The sequence below is a fragment of the Pinus tabuliformis genome, chromosome X, assembly GCF_031772625.1.
Source record: "Pinus tabuliformis cultivar Carrire ecotype Pingquan chromosome X, CPIR1, whole genome shotgun sequence".
In the NCBI taxonomy this organism is placed as follows: domain Eukaryota; kingdom Viridiplantae; phylum Streptophyta; class Pinopsida; order Pinales; family Pinaceae; genus Pinus; species Pinus tabuliformis.
In genome coordinates, this window is record NC_142308.1 from 929,703,434 (window position 1) to 929,726,671 (window position 23,238).

The following is a 23,238-nucleotide window of genomic DNA, read 5'->3' on the forward strand; positions in this document are numbered from 1 at the left end:
TATATATAGAGAGAGAGAGAGAGAAAGAGATTTTGTAACTTAAGGTTTTATATTAATCAAAGACCATATTTACATGGGTTTATAAGGATTTCTAGAGTGACCATGGAGGATACAACCTCTCATCGTTTGCTCCCTCAAAATATACCTTCAAGGTTCCTTACGTGGATAGCAGAGCTACTATACTTGACATTGGCAGTGTCCAGTAGCTTTTCTAGCCCAAAACCTGCTATGTATGGCTCCATGTCAAAGCCTAGAAGGATGTTGCTTGGCTTAATATTTCCATGAACAAACTTCCTTTCATGTAAATAAGCCAGGCCTCTGGCTACTCCCTTTGCAATTTTAAATGATAAGTCTGTGTTTACAAAACATAATCTACTGCAAGGATGCTAAGCTGGAAATGGCTATCTACCTTTCAGCGAGCATTGTTGACCCTTCCTCAAAGATTTCCTGGACAATGTCTATATTTTGCTGCTTTTCAACTGACTTAGACGATGAATCAGTAGATTTCCTTCTGAAAAGAATTCTTAAATTTGCCTTCCTTCTTAACTGGAGCTGGTGGTGCGGATTTCTTAGGTGGGATCAAATCCACTACAATGCATGTAGTGTCGTCCCTAAGTCCTCTTATCCTCAAAGCCTCCTACAGTTAAAACGGTTAGGCTATGATAGAATATAAACTTAAAGATGGTGACATTGGTCGCTTATCCTTGTCAACAGTGTTTGTACCTTAACAATTTGTTTTGCAGCAAGTTATGCTGGCAAGCCTCGGCAGCAATTTGCAGCCTTCTCAGAGCTCAATGCATCCCAAACACCATCAGTTGCAATGATAAGCCTTCCTCCAACATTTGATAGCTATTGAAACAAAAAATTACCAGTCTAAATCAAACAGACACATTGTGACCAGGTATTTTTTTCCTCCAGTAAATGGATAAAATCCATCCCCTGCCACTGCAACAATAATACACCATATATCACCTTCCCATTAAACTGAGAATGAGCTGCAAGTAAACTGTGAGAATGTGGATGCCTCATAAGCATGGAGTTAAGTTTGATCCCTGAGCTTTGCTACAATTCTCAACTGTAGAAATATTGAAATTCTTAAGAAGACTTTGGCCATTTCATAAGCAGCTGAGTTGACAGCAGAGTTTGTCTGTTGCTGAGTCCCAATCATAGAGATGTCTATATGAGTTATGTCAATGTCTAAGTAGAGTTGTTGAATATGGAATGTGGGTGTAAGTCCTCATCTCTGTCCAACTTATGTCAAAGCAAGGATGCTACATAGGAAGAAAGAATTGGTTAATCGGTTGTGGATGATGGCATTTTTTCTAGAAAATGCAATACCTTCATCATTGATGGTCTCTTTTGAGGGGAAGCAGAAGCACAATTCAATGCAATCCCCACAGACACTGAGATTTCTTCCCTTCCTTCAACATCTGGTCGAAGAGTAGGATCTATGATGTGCAAAAGGCGATACTTGTCATCTACAAAGTTTTGACCCTATGCTGCAAAATCCTTATCTGAAGGCCAGCATGCACAGAAATGCCCTCAATAGGTGTGATGTCAGTTTGACAGACAAGAAGCTGCCTTTACTTTTATAATTTCGAAAAACAATGTGATAGAATGAATAAAATATCATAAAATATCATAGACTGAAATGAACAAAATTATAATAAAATATAATATAATAGACTGAAATGAATAAAATTAAAATAAAATATTGAACAAAGAAAGTAGTAATCTTTCCATACAAGTAAAATTTAGTAGCTAATATTGCAGAGGGAAATCCCATCATATTACAGAATTAAATCCCATCCTATTACAAGTAAAACTGAGAAATTTCATATACCACAATACAAGTAAAACTGAAACCAATCTTGTAGAGTGAAATCCCATCATATTACAGAATGAAATCTCATTCTATAGGATTTACTAGGGTCATTACAGAGAAAATAAACATAAGTGGAGAGCTGATTCACAAGGCATGACATGGACTCTGTAGAGTGAATCCCCTAATCTTGTAGAGTGAATCCCATCATATTACAGAATGAAATAGCATTCTAAAGGATTTACCAGAAACATTACAAAGATCGCTATCACAATGGAGAGCTGCTTCACAAGGCAGGACATGGATTCTACTTACAGGATGTAAGCCCTTCATTCACCACAGAAACTCTTGTTGTTGAAGATGAGAAGCAGCACAAAAGTTAGTCATTCCACATCTACTTCAAACTTACAACAATATTAACATCCTGCAAATATTCTCATCTATGAGGAGCTTTGGGGGCCTATAGATTACAAGAGAATAGCAGAAATTCTTCACCAAACATGTTAGTAGCGTACTGATCATCTTGGTTGTTGGAGACAGAACTGGTGTTGAAGCTCTCTTTCCTCACAAACCCGGCAGGGGCTTTCTTGTCATAATTCTGAGTAGAGAAAGGTTGGGTAACCGAGCTGTATGGCACGTATGGCCACAGTTGTGCATGCTTCCCAGTGCGTTTCACTTTCTTCAGTACATTGTTCAGCTTCACATATCCCATGACTGTCACTTTCTGCATCTTTCTATTTATATACACCATTTGAACTCCTGCACAAAATGTCCCACAGAAGAGAAACAAAAGTTATTACAATCATCAAAACCCCAGCTTATATTAACGTAGAAAAGAAAATGATGGGCCACTTTGGCCTGTGGCTTAGAGGTAGATCTCGGTAGTAACAGGTGACAAAAGTTAGCATCTCCTTACAGAAATCAGTAACAAAGCTAATGGATTGGTAATGAGCAAACATGGATCCTGAGGTGCAACTTTTCAAAAGCCCAAAGCTAAAAAAATTGGTAAAACAGAGCAAACATGAACTCTGAGCTGAAAAACTGAAGAAACTTTAAATAATTAATCAGCACACAAGTAGTGAACGCTGAAAGCATTTGCAAGGCAGTGTATCATTCTTCCACTTTGATCCGCATTTCCACCATATGTGTCAGTTCTCCTTGTGGTTTAAATAACCAAGCAATGCCTCTTAGTTTTCCAGTATTGAACAACAAATTTCAATGACAGTTTCACCAGAGGCGAGGGAAAGATTTTAGTTAAGTAGTTTTTAAATACTAGGTTTCCCTAAGCTAGATACATTTGAAGAAACATCTTTGTTAAGCCATGGAGAATTAGTATGTAGATTTGCTTTTCAACTGAAAATACTTAGGGATCCATATGCACACAATAAAGATATCATAACCTACATCTATAATTTACTGTATGTGCTTTTGTGAAGATGGACATTGCAGTTCATAAGATACTTTTGTTTGGAATTAAATAATCAAATAGCCATTTGGAAGATGGAAACAAGTATAAGAGTTTGACACAAGCTACATTGAGGATTTGAACAAGTATCTTTGAGATGGGTTGCTCTTCATTTGAAATTAGGTTTTATATCATAAACCACTTGTGAATTTGCTTAGCAACTTGGAAGGCTACTCAACATAGTTATTAAAGAAATTAAATTAATAAGATCTTCCACAAATGTTTTACATCATAAACCACTTGTGAATCTACTTAGCAACTTGGAAGGCTACTCAACATAGTTTTTAAAGAAATTAAAGTAATAACATCTCCCCATGACCTCTGTAACAACGACTATGGAAATATAGTGTCTCACCCCTATGCATGAGTGAAATTGGTCTGAAATTTGTTGCACATAATATGCCTATATAGAAGGTTCACATAAAGAAAGACAATATGGAAGGTTCCTTGTGGCTGCTAGACTCAATGTCTGTGATATTATAACCTTTCTTGATCACTGATATACCTAGTCTTTATTTTCATTTTTACAAAATTGAAAAACACAAAATCCCAATACCACACATAATTCTCACAAATTTAAATTTAATTCCTTTTGACAAAATTTAATAACATGGAAAACCCAAAACCACACAAAATTTTCACAACTTAAAACTCTAGCAACTTTGAACAATTCTCTTACAAAAAACCAATATTACACTAAATTCTCACAACTTAAATTCTAGCAATTTGAATTCTCGAAACTTAAAATTTAGGAACTTTAAATAGGTACTTGCTACTTTGTAGCTACCCTTGTTTAATAATAGCAGAGGACTGTATGAAAAAAGTGGTAGATAACCCTTTCTCACTAAATATTTTTCTTGGATGAAAGATTAAAAGTGTGTTTGAATTTTTTTTTATATGATAAAAAGGATTAAGTAATTTTTCCATTAGTCTATGACACGTAGTTGATATTTAGAGAAATTAGAAGAGAATGACTAAGAATTTTATGCAGACCTTTAGAAAGTGAATACAAGTTGTATTTCTCAAGTGCACCATCTATATAAGGTGGTTAAATAGTGTGCAAGACAACTTTGATTCCAAGCATCAAATGAAAAGGGAAGGAAATATTTAAGTATCACTCAACCTTCTTATATTTATGAACACACTATTTGACCACAAAAAGGTAATAAGAAAATATTTATTGAAATATTAGTGAGACAATCATATCAGCTGAAAAAAAGATAGTTCTGTGATGAGACTTATCCTACCAAAAAACATTGAATGAAAAGGAAAGGAAACATTTAAGTATCACTCACCCTTTTTATATTTAAGAAGACACCATTTTGACAATATATATATATATATATATATATATATATATGAAAAATAAATTATTAAAATATTAGTGAGACAACCATATCACCTGAAAAAAATTCATAATTTCGTGGTGAGACTTATCCTATCAAAAAGCAATTATAGGATTAATACATCACATTAAAGTGATAACATTGACATTAAATTATATTTTGAAATGAAGATCTAAAAAAGATTTAAGAAACAAATGTAATGTTAATGAAAAGTATTGGCCACATAATCTAATAGTTTGGACAAGCCATAACAATAAAAATTTATTGGGACAAAATATGATACACGACTTCTCCAAAATGCTTAAGATGTGCTCTTTAGAAAAACTTTACAGCTGAATTTTAAAAGGTCAGATTGTGAAGTGAAAGGATTTAATGTGCATGTCAAAACATTATTGCCAAAGTTATCAGAACCACACAGGTCAAGAACCAAAATTTCCAAAATCACAAAATAAACTGTACTTACCAAAAAAGTAGATTAAAACATTGGGCAACCGAAAAATACATAAATTCCCATGGATCAGCGTCATCCAGTAAAGTTGGAAAACACAGCTCCAAACCAGTTTAGGGGCAAAATTGGTCTGAATCAGAACTGAACAGTTTTCATAACTATGGTTCATGCAAGCTGGTAAGTGACGTACATCAGACGGTCATCGATTAAAGCTTGGTGGATTGGACCATCGAATTTCAGAAAGAGATAAAACGAGAATGACTGGAGCCGGTGGAGTCACCAGGAAGATTCTGGCCTTGAAAAGTATGGCAGTTTGGACAGTGCAGCGCTAACCATGTGCACAACTATCTCAACGAGCTTGCAGACCAAGTAATAAGGATCACAAGACATAAGGACGAAGATGCTGAACAAGCATATGAGATAGTACACCAAAAAGTGAGTCAGTAGGAAGGATTTGCACCTTTTTTTCAATATCTTATTACAATATGCCAATGTGTAACCTTACAAGAAATATTGTAGTTTAAGACCCAAGTTCTTTTGAAGAAGCTGGATTATATGGGAAATTGTGCATTGACCCAATTTTTTCAATATAGGGAAACTTTAGCAAGAAACATGGTAATTTGAGCAAGGTAATGCATCTTAAAATATATCTATAAATCCCAGCCTAGTGTGCTATACCCAGTGATGGTTTAATACGGAGAGAAACATACTATATCCAGTGAATTAGAATCCATCGTAGAAACCTCATAAAACTCATCCTCAAATTCACAAGAAAAGAAAGACTAGTGAATAGTTGAAGAAAATCAAGAAAGGTATCCCAATTCCAATTTCAGGAAACTCTTAAAACACTCACAACTTAATGCTATGGAAAAAGATCTTAGAGTAAGGTGGCTGCTTTTCACTTCTAGCCCTAAGAATGAGAAAATGGTGAAAATTATTGATGGTCATCCTACTAACTAATAACCATCAAACTCTACCTTGCCATTGGGCTTACTTTGGTATCAGACATGGAAGCTCCTCAAAAAAGAGAGACGAATCCAAATTCGTGACCCCAACCATGCATCCTGCTTTCTATGTCCTCTATTGAGCCCCCGAGAGCAAGTCAGTGTTTCCATACTCTTAATTTTCAGATTTGATAAGTTCAAAAGCTTGCCATCAAATATCTAATTCCACATCATCTAATGAAAAAGAAGTCAGTCCTTACAAAGTGAATAAAACGAAATTGGCACAAAGTGCTCAAGCAATTAAGGACCAGGAAATCATTAAAATAACAAAGAACAAGAAAAACACAACAGGGTTATTGTGGCCTTAGCAATGTTCACATGTCAAGAAAATCAAATCATGACATAACTAGTCAGTGTCATTGGAAGATGTTTACACCATGATTGATAAGGATGATTCAATATTCATTCAGGTTATGAAAGAGACGTCATTAAATTGGAGAAAGATCACTTGCAAAACCGTGGGAAAAAGTTTAGGTCCTTCAAAATTGTTCTCGAGATACTCAAGTAAATCGGGCAAAGCTACAGAGGAAGAAGAAACAGAGAGCAATTGTCAGGACTCAAAACCGATTGATTAGTTCTCTGTTACAAGTATCAAATCGGCACAGGTAACTTAGATCTCTAAAGGAAATCTTCTCTGGCAGTAAATATTAAACACAACCGTGATTGATGTGTTTGTTTGGATTAATCGGTTTTATCTTGCACTTTATATATTTTTTTTTTATTAATAAGAATACGAATTTATAATAGAATATAAAAACTGGTCAGATTAGTTAGGTGTAGTGGACAGTTAGAAGAGGCTTGCTTGAGATCAACTCCCCTCTCTGCCTACCTGTCATCTTGTAAGCCACACGATTATATGTTAGACGTTGATTCTTGATTCAAAAGGGTTGCCCAAACGGTTTGGGCGTTTCATTTGGCATCGAATAGTTTCATCCGGGCAGCTCGGTTTGTGCCTAATTGTTCATCATTTTGTGCTGTTATTGCCGCCTATGGAAGATTGGGTTCCAGAAAGTACTTCAAAGTTCAAACTGTAGATGGTTTTAAAAACTTAAAAAGAGAACCTATCCAAATAGGAGATCAGATGATCAAGACATGGCAGTTTAAAAGCCATACCAAAAGCATGTTTCTACTACGGCCGTGACTATTATTTCAAAATTTTGGCTGTTTTTCATAAGAAAATTCTAGGTTTGAATTACCCATTGGAAGTCCATATTCTTAGCTTCGTATTGAATCTTGATAATATCATATGTTTTATTTGGGATGTATAATGAAAGAAGTTACTGGTAATTTCAAATTGGATGAGCACATTTTTAATTTCAGGACATGAAATTTTTTATATATTGCATATCTCATAACTTTTGATAGACTATCGAAATTGAAGGCAATCCAACACGACTTGAAAGTTAAATTCTGCGACGACAATATGCTATATTATTTGTTATAATTCTGAGAGATGTTCAACGAGTTGCATTTTCTGAAGGCTTCCATTCTTTTTCAGCTTCAAGATCGCTGAGGAAATGGGAAAACCACCATAATTTCAATTTGGGGCAAGCAAATCAAGTGCCGTGTTTTACTGTTTCATGAAACAACTCAAATCAACTTGCATACACATTCTTAGTCTCACATTTGTATTATTAAGGGAGATTTAGTGAGTGCAACTGATCTTTTATTTTTTGTATGAAATCCTAGCTTGGAAAAAATGTTGAAAAAACGAACACATATTCAAGCAAGGCTAGGATGGAAATGTTGGAATAAAAGATGGATGCATGTGACAAGTTTATTATTTCAATTGGCATAGAAAGAGAAAATAAATGCATGGTCAGGTTTGGGACTGGCTTGTGAAGAATGATATGTAGACATCATCCAACCATGTGAACATAATTACTTTTAGCTTCTGGTTCTGGTTGAAAAAAAAATCACATTTTCAAGGAAGGCTATGATGGAAACCTTGGAAAAAATGATGGATGTATGTGACAGGTTTATTATTTCAATTGGCATAGAAAGAGAAAATAGATGCATGGTCGGATTTGGGAGTGTTTGTGAAGAATTATATGTAGACATCATCTATGTGAATATAATTACTTTTAGCTTCTAGTTCTGAATATAGTCCTCTGTATGATGAATCTCCATGTGAATAGGATTTAGAAGAGGTAACGAAGATCTCTTAACTTCTCTTTGATGGAATTCTCACCTTTTATCATAAATTTTCTGATCAGCATCATGTATTGTTTGAAAAAGAAACAAAAGTCATTGAAGGTGGTCATGGGCAAGTGGTGAAAGAGTGTTTTTAACTTTTTACCTTGAATCACCTCCATTGGTAATGTTGTCACCAGCAACACATTTGTCATTTTCCACCTATGTGGATTGACAGTGTTGGTTACCCAATTCCAAATGTTTTGCTTGAGCCATACTTGGATCTTTGTGATCCTATTGATTGTTTTCAGCAGAGTAGAGTGAATATCCATTCATTAAAGTAGATTGTTTTATTAGATTACATGCATTTGGATGAGTGCATACCATCATGTCCAACCCTGAAGGGTTAGCTCAGTCAGTTGAACCATCACTTGCAAAACCGTGGGAAAAAGTTTAGGTCCTTCAAAATTGTTCTCGAGATACTCAAGTAAATCCAGACTCTCTCCTGTGGCCTTGCCATTGTGCTCAAGAGAAGGAACCTGAAAAATTGAAAATAGCGAGTTATTTGCAAGTTCCGCTCTATATCTTGCAGACATTTGGCCCTTTTGTAACATTTGACATTTGGCACTTCTATTTCTGCACATTCCTTGCTTGAAAGATTAGTGATGATCACACAAAAACACACAAGCAATAGGTCTTCCTAGCTGACTAGGAATGTTAAAAGCAATCCCAAATCTGTGTTGGTCTTTCTTATTCCGTGCCCAAATTGTAAAAGGATAAAACCGTGATGATCAAAAACTCATTGCAGCCTCTCAAGCAACAGTGAGAGGATGGCTCATAAACTTGGAGTAGCATTTGAACTCTAAGCTTCAAACCTATCAGGACACAGTGAGAAGTGTGTGGATCTTAAGCTTGGAGTTGCATCTGAACCCTAAGCAACAGTGTGTTATCTCATAAATCACTTATTAATTCAAGTTACATCTGACAACATACTAATTTGTAGCCAGCACAATGCACATATAATAAAAGATTTGGGTTTGTGGCAAGACAGACCCCAAATTTGGCAAGGTAATAACCTTATCCAGCTCATGCAATAACCCTATGATCCCCACCCCAATTTACTTGGTCATAGATCAAATCTACTGAGCCAAACAGAATACTCTATCAATTAACAAAAGGTTGCTAGACTGCTGGTTAATGTGCAAGCGTGTTCCCTTTTACCTGAGCTAAGGTAAAACGAGGACCAACCCATCTAATTTCTCTTTTGCATCTACTTGGATCAAGATGAGAAACTAATAACAAAGTTTTTACACTACAGGCCCTAATTACATAGCAATTAAACCATGACCCAAATAGCGGATCCAACTGCCCTTGAGTAACTAAAAGAAAAATAAAATTAGATAAACATAGAAACAAGAGCCAACCTTGTTCGGAGGATAAACTTTCTCCTTGTACCATGCTGGTCTGTCTTGCAAATCAATCGTAACTATCTGAATCTCACTAAGACCCTGCATTTTATTTTCAATCGTTTCAGTCATTGCATAATGGTATCTTATATCAATAGAAGAACTACCCACACAAAATAGGGGATCAACATGATAAAAACCTTGATGTTCCTGGCACTCCAAACTCGCTGGGCATATGGGCATGTCACACTGATATACAATCTGCAAACCCCAGATCAATTTCAGTATTTAATCGCTAAACAGAGTATGATACTATACACATTCCAACAGAAAGTGATGATTTAGATACAGTAACGATAAAAATTTAGCTACCCACCTGGTCGTTCCATCAAACAATGGAGGAGGCTCCGATTTGGACGTGAGAGCGGGTGGAATTGCATAGCTGCAGTCGAGCAACACGATGCCACAGAAAATATTTTGGTAAATCGGGTACAAGTTTGGATATAATAAATTAAATATATAATCAAACAATGTATTGACTTACAGTGCTGCCATCTTAACCTGGTTGCAGTGTTCTGGTAATCATCATAGCCGTTTTCAAACCACCCCCTGCAGTGTTCTGAGAGACCTTACTGCATACATGATTGTTTCCTTTAGATCTCTATGCTTCCTATTACCATGGAATATTGACAAAGTTACAATAAACCCATTGAAAGACATCACTGTCAACATGAGCAAATATCCCAGCCCTGCATTCAGACCAAAAAGGGCGGATTCCATGACCCTAAATCCAAGTGCTCTAAGGTTTCTTCCAATCAGAGGAGCATTGAGGTCCAAGGCAGCTTTACCACTCAGAAAATCCCCTTGAAACGAGACCGCAGATTGACAATATAGTCATGAAATACAGAAAAAAGCAATACAGCAAGAAGGGTAAGCGAGTAACCAAGGCATGATTGAGTCTTCCAGCCGTTGAACAACAGCTCCTGCAGTAAAAAAACATTATGTGCATCATCTGGGAGGTCTGGAGTTCGAATCCGGATGAAACTCTTTTCCACAATTTCCCTGGAAATGCCCCTAACAGATCCAGGGCCTGGTCCTCCATATTGAAATAGATACAAAGCAGATCATTCCGATACGGTATATTCTTCTCCATCCAAGACTGCCCCCTCGAGCATGTATACAGAAACGCTCAAATGCAAGCTTGAAATCAGAAATATACGCCTTGATTTTCATCTTCAGAGGTTTTCTTTGCACATCAAAAACCGCTGCTGACCCATAAAATTTCGCTGTGTCGCTTGAGACCTCAGGCCGAACGACCCAATTTCGCTGTGTCGCTTGAGACCTCAGGGCGAACGACTCTGTTGCAGTGATCCGATGGGTGGAGATGATTTAATCGTCTAACAATCCATCTAACGGCCCACATCGAGACACGGTAGCATGGAGGGGAGTTCGCTTAGAGGGAACGCCTTACGAGGGAACGCCTTACGGCGTAATTATTAATAATAATATTAATAATCATGAAAAATATTAATTTAAAATAATATTTATGAATTTTTTAGAAATAGGAAATAATAATCATCAATATTTCTCATTCATTTAATTAAGCAGGTAGAAAGAGAATCTCTTTGTGAGAGCTTTCTCTTTGTGAGATTGGACGTTCTCTTTGTGATTGGGCTTTCGGTGGGTTTTCAGTGTTCTCTTTGTGATTGGGCTTTCTGTGTTCTCTTTGTGAGATTAGGTGAATTTCTGTGAGATTGATTAGGCAAACACTCTTCACCCCACCCAAACACGGTTCACCCCACCCAAGCATTCTGAAAAATGAAAGACAAGCCCTCGTTATCGCCGACTGGTTTATTGTGCCATTTACACCCCATGGCCTCTGCCTGACGCCTCTGTACCCCATCGCTGCTGCACCCCACCGACACCACTTCTGCACCTGCTCTGAACTTCATTTGCTTCTCTTGAGCTGGAACAACTGCGGATGGGAAATACGCGACCCTCGCATGTATTCAGAACTGAACTAAGAGTTTCTTGTGCCCAGATGCCTCCGACTTGAACTATCGAAAACGTTCTGCAAGAGCCAAGTGGAAAATCCATGCAGATAGGCTCTCATATGTGCCACGCGACACATTCATTCTAAGTTCCACCTAGGTTGTCAGAGGCGTGACACGTTTGAATTTGCATAAGAATTTTAGTGTTTTTGGACAAAAAGGGCAACACAAAAAACACGGAGTATTATGTTTATATGTTATATTATTTTCTTGAAATTTCCTAGGTCTTCTAAATCAAAGATATTCGCCGATCAAATCCAATACTATCCATATCAAAGAGATCAGGTAACTTACTCCAATAGTGCGCAAGTCAATAAAATACCTGAGGAATAATGGTCACAATGTTACGAGATATTCATACCAATAGTGCGCAAGTCAATAAAATACCTGAGGAATAATGGTCACAATGTTACGAGATATTCATACCATAGCTGCCTTAGTTAATTTCTCATTGAAATTATCTCGATATGATAACAAAACTTATGACACAGTCTTTTTAACAAAAATTTAAATTGTATTTCATCAAAATTCTACACATTAAATACAAAAGTTTACAAATTAAAAAAAAAATACATTGTAAGTTTTATGATTGAAATTATCTCGATATGATAACAAAATCTCTACACTTATAAAGTTTCTAAACAAAAATTTAACTTGTATTTCACTAAATTTCTACAAAATATACATTCACTCTTTTTCATGTTGACTCAATATTTCGAGTCTTTAATTATTATTTCATAAATTTCCGTTCATTTTTCTAATGGTACATCAATGTCTATGGTTAAAACTTAAAAGACAACCAACGCATTTGTTGAACGCTTACAACTGTTTAGAGCGGTGGTTGGAGGAGAATCGTCTCATGGCCTATTAAATGATGTCAGGTAATGTGTGACTGCATTTATTCAACAAAAACATGAATATATATATATTTTTCTCAAAATTTGAATATTTTATGTGTTTAATTAATTTTTTTGGTAATTTTTTTTCCCTGGTCAGGTGTTTGGAGGCCACTAGGTTTATGACCAGTCCAATTTTAAAAACATTGCATTCAACTAAGCATTTTATAATTTATGTACATCATTGTTTACCACCACAACAAACACGTATTCGCAAAACTGACCCCACAACTGAGCACAATTTGGCTCATATAGTGCCGTAGAAATCTACAACCGAAGAGGTGATTTGCTGGAACGCTAGATGAGTAAATGATTTTATTATCCCAGAAGCCTTGAAACCAGAGCATTCAGGCCATCGGCTCTCCTATCGTCAAACCATGGACTGTTGTGGAAAGCGAGACACACATGTTTTTCCTTTACTGTCGTTGTGACTGGCGATATCTAGGTTGAATTGTGGACAATTAAGTAAATAGAGTGCAAAGTGATTCACTTCCAAACGCAGGAAAGCTAGTGTCTCCAAAGCCCGTTCATCAAGATTTGTCCTTAGGTGTGTGAATGGCAAAGAATTGGCATTTTCATAATGGAGCTTGAATACATTAACAAAGATCTGCGCATATCAGCTTTTGGAATATGCTTTTGGAAGTTCATTATGCAACAGAGGTCTTTTTGTTCAAAGCATTGTGCGTGCACGGTTAAAAAAAATAAAAAAATGGATGTATGTTTTAACAAATTCAAATCAAACATAAGTGCATCGTAAATTTGGATAGATCGTGAATGGAAGCCTTGATCCAAAATTTGAACAAAGGTACCCTTTCAAAACATCATTCCACACAATATCTTTGTTGACGAAACGGATAGGCCATAGGCCCACCGTTTATGGATCAATGAACATGATAGATAATGGGATATTTATTGGACTTTGGAATTATTGCACATGGTTGGAACTTGTAATTTACTACTTCTCTTTCCCAAAACATTGTGATTGTAATTATTCATCTATGCAGTTAGGCTTATAATCGTAGGTTTTGATGTTTTATTGTTAAAAGTATATTTATCTTTAATAATTTCAAGCTTGATACATGTTTGCAAATTCAAACATGATTTGTTATAAAATTAATTAGCATATGAAGTTGCTGTACATGGCAAAAAAATTTTAGTTAGTTGTTGGACCAATAATTTGGGTTCTTATTAAAGAAGACTTATCAAAAGCAATACCAAGTCAACGATTTCCTTAATGCAAAGGGAATAGTCAAAGGAATAGTTGGTGCATCCAATATATGGATATGCATTTGGTACACTATGTCAGTACATGTGGACAATAATGTTTTCAAAGTCAATAATTGGTTGGTTGTTTTCAAAGAGTGTAATGTGTTTAGTCTATCTTCTATATTTTTTTATCATATTTAAAAATTGTATTTATTTTTATTTAGTGTTAAATGTGATAATTATTGTTTTTTTCAATTAAAATGAGGAATAATATTTCTAATAAGTGTATTAATTATTTGATGTTTTTTTAACTTTTATATTTTATTTTTTATTGGATTTTATTTACATTTAACTGAATATTATTTAAAAAATAGGAAATGTGAGTTTTATATAAAATATTTTTTTGATGTAATATATTTTAAATAATAGAAATTCACAATTGAAAAATGATGAATGAAAAAATGGATTTCATATGTGTTAGGGTTTCAATACTTTGTTTTGTGAAATTTGGCACAACTATCTTGAAGAAGTCATAAACTGATCCTCATGAAGACTTTGGGCATGAGGTCTATGGTTTTTGTTATCCAATTTTAATATTGAGTAGGCTTAGAGATTTTCCTCATGTGTACATTTGCAAACAACAGAATTAAGTACTCCCTTTAATTGGCCACATTACTTTCCTAAAAATACAAACATAGTTTGGATCTAATAATCAAATAGTTTTTCCTTTGCACCTCTCAGTGCAGATGCTAGTTTATATAGCAACACTATCCTATCTTAAGTAGAGGTCTCCACCATGAGCACGACACAATGCATACTATTATGTCATATATCATAGTGACTGGAAATAACAGGTAAATAAACTAATATTGAAATCAAATAAAAATATATGTGGGTAGTCGATAATTATGACAAACTGCAATTATGTATTGATCCGTAGGTAGCTAAATTTATAAAGTAGATTAGCACTTAATCTAAAGTTTGTGACAAACATTATTTATACAAATAATGTTGGTTAATATTTTCATTATTTTCTCAAATGTCGATAATTTTTCATTATTTTTATAGCCGAAATGAACATAGTTGAGGGATATTATCTGCAAAATATTGTTAATTTACAGTGCAACATGATTTTTCCATTAATGATTTTTACATCGACATAACAGAGATACATAAAAACATATTCATAATAATATTTCGCATTTAGCATTGCATCGTTTATATATTTTGTATATATTTTTATTTGTGAGATGAATTAAATGTTTATATTTAAATAACTTAAAGTTATTAAGTTGTCATGAATATCATTAAAATTATATGTTATTATATTCAATTTTATAATGTATTACATATTGTCGGTTAAAAATGTAATATAATATAAATATAAGTACTATTTTAGAGAGTTGTCTTAAAGTAACATGTTATAATTTGTAATATTTTATATAAATAATAATTACAAATTAATATATCATAGATAGAAATAACTATATTTACAATATTACTGATCATAATACTAATATTATTAGACAATGATGAGTGAGTGGATTCAGGTGCTTTACCTTTGTCTGTATCATCAATTTTACCTTTCTGTTGGTTTCTTTGCTGCTCAATTTTGTCCCATGGTAACTTGCATGTAGATGCATCATGTGATCCATTTCTTTTGTAGTGTATGCAGTGAAAATCTGCCTTTTCTCCTTGAGAGTTTTTGCCCCCCTGCCTCTAAAATATCTTCCTCTTCCTCTTTGACCACCTCTTCCTCTGGAAGAATCTTTAACAGGATTCTTTTCTTTATGAGCATGGCACACAACCTCTTTAGAAGATTCAGGGGCTGTCTTCTTTCCAAAATCTTTCTCTCTTTCAGCAAAATTTTTGAAAAGAGAGTCAAAGGTGATATCTTTGAGATTTCCATTTTCTTGCAATGACTCAAGATAATTGGAGTAAGTAGGATAAAGTTCCTTGAGAAAAGCGATAAGAGGAATATCCAATTCAACCTTAGTGGATTTGATATCATGCATTATAGACTTTACTTCAGATGCAAGAGAAAGAGGATCATTATTTTGCAGTTCAAGAGTGAAGAGTTTAATCATGAGTTGAACAACTTCAAGTGCAGAATGTGAGTCATAGAGTTCTTTCAGCTTTTGTAAGGCTTCAAAAGCAGTTGAAAATGGCGAAATATGGCGACTCACCTCTTCATTTACAGATGCTGCGATTAATGCATAAGCTTTGTTGTTCTTGTTTTCCCAAATGACAAGCTCTGAGGTAGGCTGTTCTGGTTCTTTGTCTCTGTCTCAAACACGCACTCCTTTCCACAACTCATTGAAAATGAGCATGTGTTTTATCATCCGGGACCACTCAAGATAGTTCTCCTTACCATTGAGAAATATTCCCACGATGGATATGATTGAATGCATACTGTAAAAAACTTCTGCTGCAAAACTTTTACTCTTAATGGGAAAGAAATATAGTTCTGATATGACTGGACAACAAACTCAACTTGACAGCAAATGTCAATACCCAAGACATATATATCTGCACTATTCAAAATATATATCAGTTTATTTTTACATTGATCACCCAGTGTAGCCCTTCAAAAAAAAATTAACACACAAAGGCGATTTTAAAACATGCACAAAATCAGGGCTCAACTCACATATACATTATAGGACATCGTACCAAAAACAGTTCAACGCATGGCTCAACTCACATGTGCATCAACTCACATAGGCATTTAACATATTAACATGCAATGAACAGCGTTCAGCCTTATCAATGTTATATGCCAAGAACAGCCTTAATACAACTGCATTAATACAATACCAAACAGCCTTAATACAACTGCGTTAATACAATACTAAAACAGTGTTAATACAATGGTAAAATAGCATTCAACATATGACATTAACTTCAACACTTGCACTTCATAAACCAGTGAACACTACGCTTGTATACCAGCATATGGCCAAAAAACTTCAACGCATAGCCAAAAACTTCAACAAATTGCCAAAGAAACTTCAATGCATAGCCATACCAGCATAAATACCATGATTGTAAGTCGTCCAGCTGATCTCTAAATCTACATATAGAGGCTTTCATTCACACACATTCATGCAGTCAACATGGTCATGGAGTCAATTCACGCACCAGCAGCTTTTCAATGCTCCTCCACATAGCTACTCGGACCATTCAATGCAGCAACACAGCCTCAAGGGCATTCAACTCAGTGATTGAGAAGATTTTCAGGTCTGAGGCTATCAGGTCAAAGAATTCATAGTTAATTATGGCAGACAGAGCGCACAGGGGCAGTGGACAGAGAGCAGTAGGCAGAAGGGAGTTACACCTATTTTGGGAGTTGGCTCTGATACCATGTCAGGCCAGGCAGTAACTCCTCAAAGCAAAATTGATTCGTATGTTTATTTCTTCAGGTTGGTCTTCATTATATACATGAGGGAGAGACTGTTCACTTCATCTCCCAATGATTGTTCACATTACTTATATATTTATTTACATTATGTTCATCCAATCCTGATGATTAGGTGTCAACAATTTATTTACTCCAAAAGAAATGTAATTTGCTTGGTAAACCTAATGATTTTAATGCTTTAGTAGATAATTACGTAAAGAATAAAATTGAGGTGTTGAGGATAAACAATAGTGAAGACTTGGAGAAGAAGTGTGGTATAGTAATGTAAAATACTACTACATATAGACCTAAATAGTAGGGGTTTGAATAAAATATAAATATGATGTTGATGGAAATATAAATGAGCATGATAAATGGTGCCAAGTTAGACTAGGAAATTTTAGGAAGAGGTAGTCAATACTACAAGCATAAGGTTTTGTTGCTTTGAATGAGTCATCATGTAATTTTAACTATAACTTGTTTATGAAATAGTTATGACAATGACGATTTTAAGAGATTGAGTAAAGACCTTGGAGTAACTCTTATCAAAATTTTGGATTTTATTTCACCATAAATTTGGATATATACTTTATGGCAGTTAGGGTTGGTGATGATTCATAAAATTAGTTTCAAACAAGTGCTTTTGGAAAATTTGTTGTAACCTTTTGGTACAAAAATTTTAGATAGTAAAATTTCAAGAATATGAGGACAGGTACTAAGGTCATTGATGTAAAAATTTTAAAATCATATTTAATAAATTGTACACATGGGACACTATACAAGTTTTCTCTTTGGAAGAGGCCAAAAATCAACAAGTTTTGGAAAGTTACCTAAATTTCACATTGTACATCAAATTTGGGATTGACTCGTGGAATTTCAAAGAAGAAATAGAAGAGTATTACAAGAAAAAAAATAGATTTAGATGCGATTAAGCTTTAGAGATATAATATGACAAAGGTTAGCCATCTGGATAGCCTACAAATAATTTCTTCAGAAGGTACATAACTTACGATTGGCATAACTTTTGACTAGAATAAATTTTTTGGTGATTAGAAATTTACGATAAAGAGGAAAATAGGGGAATTATTATTTACTCATATCATGTTTGATGTTTCTTTAAAGGTTAATTCGCCACTTAAATATCTAGAAATCTCATGCATGAATCATGAAGAAATAGAATATTTGTAGTATCGGGTATCCAAATTGGAAGGTCAAGTGTCACATATGGAACAAAAGATGAAGGAAAACAAGGAAGAAATGTAGAGTTTCAAGGAAGAGATACATAAAACCCATGACTAGAAATAAGGAAAATTAAAGAATTACAAACCATTATTTTAAAGGATCTCTCTAGAAGAGTTATGGAGATCCAAAGGAAATCATGAGCATGAGGAAAAGTATGGTGTTGAGGCTCAATCACATGTGGGGAGAATTTTATCATAGTTGGAGAGAATAAATATTTAATCACATAACCATAATCATGACTTTTCGATCCAAGATCCACATCATCATGACTTCAAGTCAACACTAACTTAATTTTGAAGATTGATATAACGATGCTTGATGGTAATTGCCCTTAAACATCATTATTCTATATGGAGAAATACTCTGATATACATTAAATGGAATCATTATAAAGAGTAAACATGGTACCCAATATATTTATAAAATAACATTTTTTATGGTATAATTATGTGAAAGGAAAAATGATTCTATTGCATCTATGGGTTTTTTAATGGATGAAATCAAATGACATTATGGGCATATTAATAAAAATACATTCTTTTGTAAATTGGTAAATATTCACCAAAAAGGTCAAATTACATAACATATTCAACAATTCCAAAAGTTGACTCTTGCGGTAAAGAACATTTCATAGGATAGTTTTTTATACCTATTTAAGGAACCTTAAAGGAAAGCATCCAACATGAGGAGCATCTCCTTAAACCTAGATTCCTATAGAATGCTTCCATTATAGCAAATAAATTTGGAATCAAAAGTATGGATACTAGAAAATTGGTCACTACAAATATTGAGAACATCATGCTCCCTCTCCTAAACTAAAGACATTGACAGCTCAACAATTGGATGAAAGAATAGAAAATACACTATGTTTCAATTGTGACAAGAAGAATAGTAAGGGGCATAAATATGGTGAGAATATTTATCTATATAGATAGTGAGTATGAAGGAGATCAAGAATTGGAACTCCCATAGCATCCAGAGCTAGAAGAGGCTATTCCACTAATATCTTTCCATGCTTTAACCATTATCAGTACTCCAAAATGCATATAGATAGAAGGACATATCAAAAATAAAAAGGAACAATGTTTATTGACTTAGGTAGTACCCACAACTTCATCAATTAAAAATTGGGAAATATTCTTAATAGATTTTTATTTCCACCACTAGAATTTGTAGAAATGATTGAACATGGAGATACCATAAAATTTTGAAGGAAAGGCCATAAAATTAAGCTAAGTATGTGGGAGTATTTATTATATAGTCCCATGATTTTAATACAAGTGGGTGTTGCTAATGTTGTATTATGGATCCAATGGTTACAATCATTGGGGACAATGGCCCTTAATTTTGAATAGTTTTTTATGTTATTTTCCTTATAGAGAAAGGAAACTGGGGTTAGAAGTATCCAAGGGAAGCTATGTAAAGTGATAAGCTCTAGTAGCATGAAAAATTACTAAAAAGGGAACACCATGGTGTAATTGCACTATTATGTTCATTTGATATTCAAACATCTATAACCTCTGCTCCAATTGATCTCTAGAAGCTTATCAAGAATTATTCCAATATATTTGATAATATGCTTGAGGGTCTACCACATACTTGAAACAATTACCATGCTATTCATTTGCATCCTTGAAGTGTACCACCTAACTTTAGGCCTTATGGGTATCCATATGCATTTAAGAGTGAGATTGAATGTCTAATTATAGGAATTATAGGGGTTGATGTCATTCAACCTAGCCAAAGTGATTTATATTGAATAATGTGATGGTTAAAAAAATGGATGGTTTATGGCATATGTGTCTAAATTATAGATAACTCAAGAAAAGGACCATCAAAGATAAGCTTACTATTCCTTTCATTGATGAATTATTAGATGAATTGCATAGATAAATTTTCTTTACTCTATTGGATCTCCATTAAGGGTATCATCGAATAAGAATGAAGCAATAATACATTCCCAAAATAGCCTTTAGAAAACGTGAATGTCATTATGAGTTTTTGGTTATGCCATCTAGACTTAGTAATGCACTTTGAACATTTCAAAGGTTAATGAACTCTATTTTGAAACCCACACTAAGAAAATTTGTATTAGTACCTTTTGATGACATAATAACTTATAGAAAATATTGGGGATAGCATGTACAACATGACTATATGGTCTTAAAAATATTGGAAGAGAATCTAATATATGAGAAACTTTCCAAGTATTCCTTTTGGGGTTCAGTAAGTGGACTACTTGGGTCATATTGTATTTCATGAATATGTCAAAGTGGATCCTAAAAAAATTAAACTTATGACGGAATGGCCAATACCAATAACATTAAAGAAACTTAGAGAATTCTTAGGACTGAGAAGATATTACAAGAAGTTTTTTTATGAATTATGGTCAAATAGTAGCACATTTAACAAAGTTATTAAATAAGGAAGTATTTCCTTGGAATTAAAAAGTAAGTCCTCTGAAGAAACTTAAGGAGCCTATGTGTACCATTCCTATATCGGCCACACCTGACTTCACAAAAAGCTTTCTGGCTGAGTGTAATTCCTTAGGGCAAGGCATTGGTGTAGTTGCAATGTAATAATGAAAGCCACTTTACTTTCAAAGTAGTGAACTTAAATGAAATAATTTCCTCAAAACCATTTTATCAGAAATAAAATTTGGCCATACTACATGTGGTTAAAAAATAATGTGCTTATCTAATAGGAAGACACTTCTAAGTAAAATTAGCTCATGATATTTTCAAGTCCTTCTTAGAGAAACAATTCTCTTTAGAAGAGAAATAAAATGGGTTACAAAGATGCGAGGTTACAATTTTAAAATTATCTAGAAAAAGGGAAAACATAATATGGTGGTAGATGTACTTTCAAGAAAAGAAGAAGAAATCAAAGGTTTTCTATGTGCTATTTATATTTCAGAATCTAATTGGGTGGAAGAAGCAAGGGTAGAATGGAAGCAAGATAAAATGGTATGCAATATCATTCAACAACTACAAGAGAACCCAAGTGCATTAGACTTTAATATGTGGAAGAATGATCTATTGTGGTCTCAAGATTACCTATATCTATGTAATGATTCCGAACTCAAACAAAATGTCCTTTTGGAACTGCACACTTCTTCTATATGAGGATGTCCAGGATCCTTGAAAAACTTACCACATAATCAAGAATAGTTTTTTCCTAGGAAGGTCTGAAATATGATGTTCAACATTTTTTAGTGGAATGTGTGGTTTTATGATAGAATAATGGATATATAATGAATAATTCGGGTCTCCTACAACCATTATCCATATTAGGTAAACATTGGGAAGAAGTTTCAATGATTTTTCTTACAAATTTACCCAAATATGAACGAAAAAAATGTCATTATGGTATTGGTATATAAACTAATAATTTGTTCCCATTATTTATATTTTATCACCCTTTTAAATAAATTCTATTAGTATAAACATTCATAGAAAAATTCCAAAAGCTACATGGAATCCCCATGATTAATTTTTAAGTGACAAAGATCTAACTTTTATTGGAAAATTTTTGGACTAGATTAATTTTGTTTGGGTAGTCAATCAACTCACAAATCATCCTATCATACCTAATATAGTGGAAAAATAATATTCTAAATTCACATTTAGAAGGATATATTTGTTTCTCTACCTTGGTAGATAGACCTAATGGGTCAAAGGCTTTCCCTGAGTAGAATGGTTGTGTAACACATCCTTCCGTATTTCATCAAAAATGTCCTCAATTATGGAACATTATGGATATCCACATCCATCCATCACATTACCCATAAAAGGTAATACAAAGGCTCAAGAAATTGAGGACCATGTAGGGAACCAACAAGAGGTTATGAAACTATTAAAGGACAACTTGGTTATAACACAAAATAGGATGAAACGACAAGAAAATCAATATTGAAATAAAAGGGAATTTGAAGTGTAGGCTAGGTATTTTTGAGACTAAAACTATATAAACATATGTGCCTTTAGTAACAAAATAAGGAAAATAAATTAGCATCAATTATGTTTTAGAAACCTTGAACACTAATCAGGGGGAGGGTGAATGAATGGTGTGACTTATGAGACATTTCTACGAATTTTAACTTTAGTTCATCCATGCATGAATCTAACCAACAAAATCTTAATAGATCATCACATAAACATATAATCATGTGAGAAACTAAATTAAGACAACCATAAGATAAACAATGCACAACATAATGATCATACACATGAGACACAAGGATATCTCGTTGAAACCATTTCACGATAAAAACCACCCTTTCTATTGTTGTGCCACTCTGAATCTTCTATTATGTATCAAGAAAAAATATGTCTTTTACATAAATTTATGGCTACTACTCGCTAGAATAATTATCCTCGTATATAAATAGCTAGCCACCACCAGTCATGAGACTTGATCGAAAAAATACGGTAAGTTGGAAACCACTAACTATTCCAGCTACCATTGGACAGAAACAACCACTTCTGCAACATTGTTACTAGTATGCACTAGCACAAAATCACAACTCTAATTTAGTAATCACCCACATGCCAAGGAACACTCCTCCATTACTCTATGTGGACCTCAATTTCATTCATTTTGAAACTATATCACCAAGAAACTCTTCTCGACAACAAGAAAGACTGTGCAAATCATAATAAAAGACACCACAAGCAATATGCTCTCTACTCTAGAAAATAATGGCTACAATACACAGATCAAATCCCTAATAACATAACTATCTAATAGAAGAAACATGCCTCACACTCAGTGATAACATTAAACCCTCAACAAACTACAAACATAAAAATAAATGGCA

At 34.1% G+C, this 23,238-nt stretch overlaps 1 protein-coding gene across 3 annotated transcripts; it reads right to left on the minus strand.

Moving 5' to 3' along the window:
* Window positions 1-205: 205 nt before the first annotated feature.
* LOC149142736 (glutathione S-transferase L3-like) lies at window positions 206-11,013 on the minus strand. 3 transcript variants are annotated; one of them, XM_089449447.1, is made up of 7 exons: window positions 10,568-11,011; window positions 10,169-10,256; window positions 10,001-10,066; window positions 9,825-9,885; window positions 9,643-9,726; window positions 8,603-8,757; window positions 206-2,581 (listed from the first exon to the last, which is right to left on the minus strand). In XM_089449447.1, the coding sequence occupies exons 2-6, from the start codon at window positions 10,177-10,179 to the stop codon at window positions 8,605-8,607; spliced, it is 375 nt and encodes a 124-aa protein (XP_089305573.1). In that variant the 5' UTR covers window positions 10,180-10,256; window positions 10,568-11,011; the 3' UTR covers window positions 206-2,581; window positions 8,603-8,604. The 3 variants fall into 3 exon arrangements, with proteins under 3 accessions (XP_089305573.1, XP_089305571.1, XP_089305572.1); XM_089449445.1 differs by having other exon boundaries at window positions 10,169-11,011; XM_089449446.1 differs by lacking the exon at window positions 206-2,581 and having other exon boundaries at window positions 8,535-8,757; window positions 10,169-11,013.
* Between the last annotated feature and the right edge of the window lie 12,225 nt (window positions 11,014-23,238).

Bases quoted from the DNA above. Each gene is read 5' to 3' on its own strand.
- LOC149142736 (XM_089449447.1), bottom strand. The intron at 9,727-9,824 runs GTTTTTATCATG...AATAAAATGCAG, and splicing joins GGAGTGCCAGGAACATCAAG to GGTCTTAGTGAGATTCAGAT. The intron at 8,758-9,642 runs GTTGGCTCTTGT...TCAATTTTTCAG, and splicing joins AAGTTTATCCTCCGAACAAG to GTTCCTTCTCTTGAGCACAA.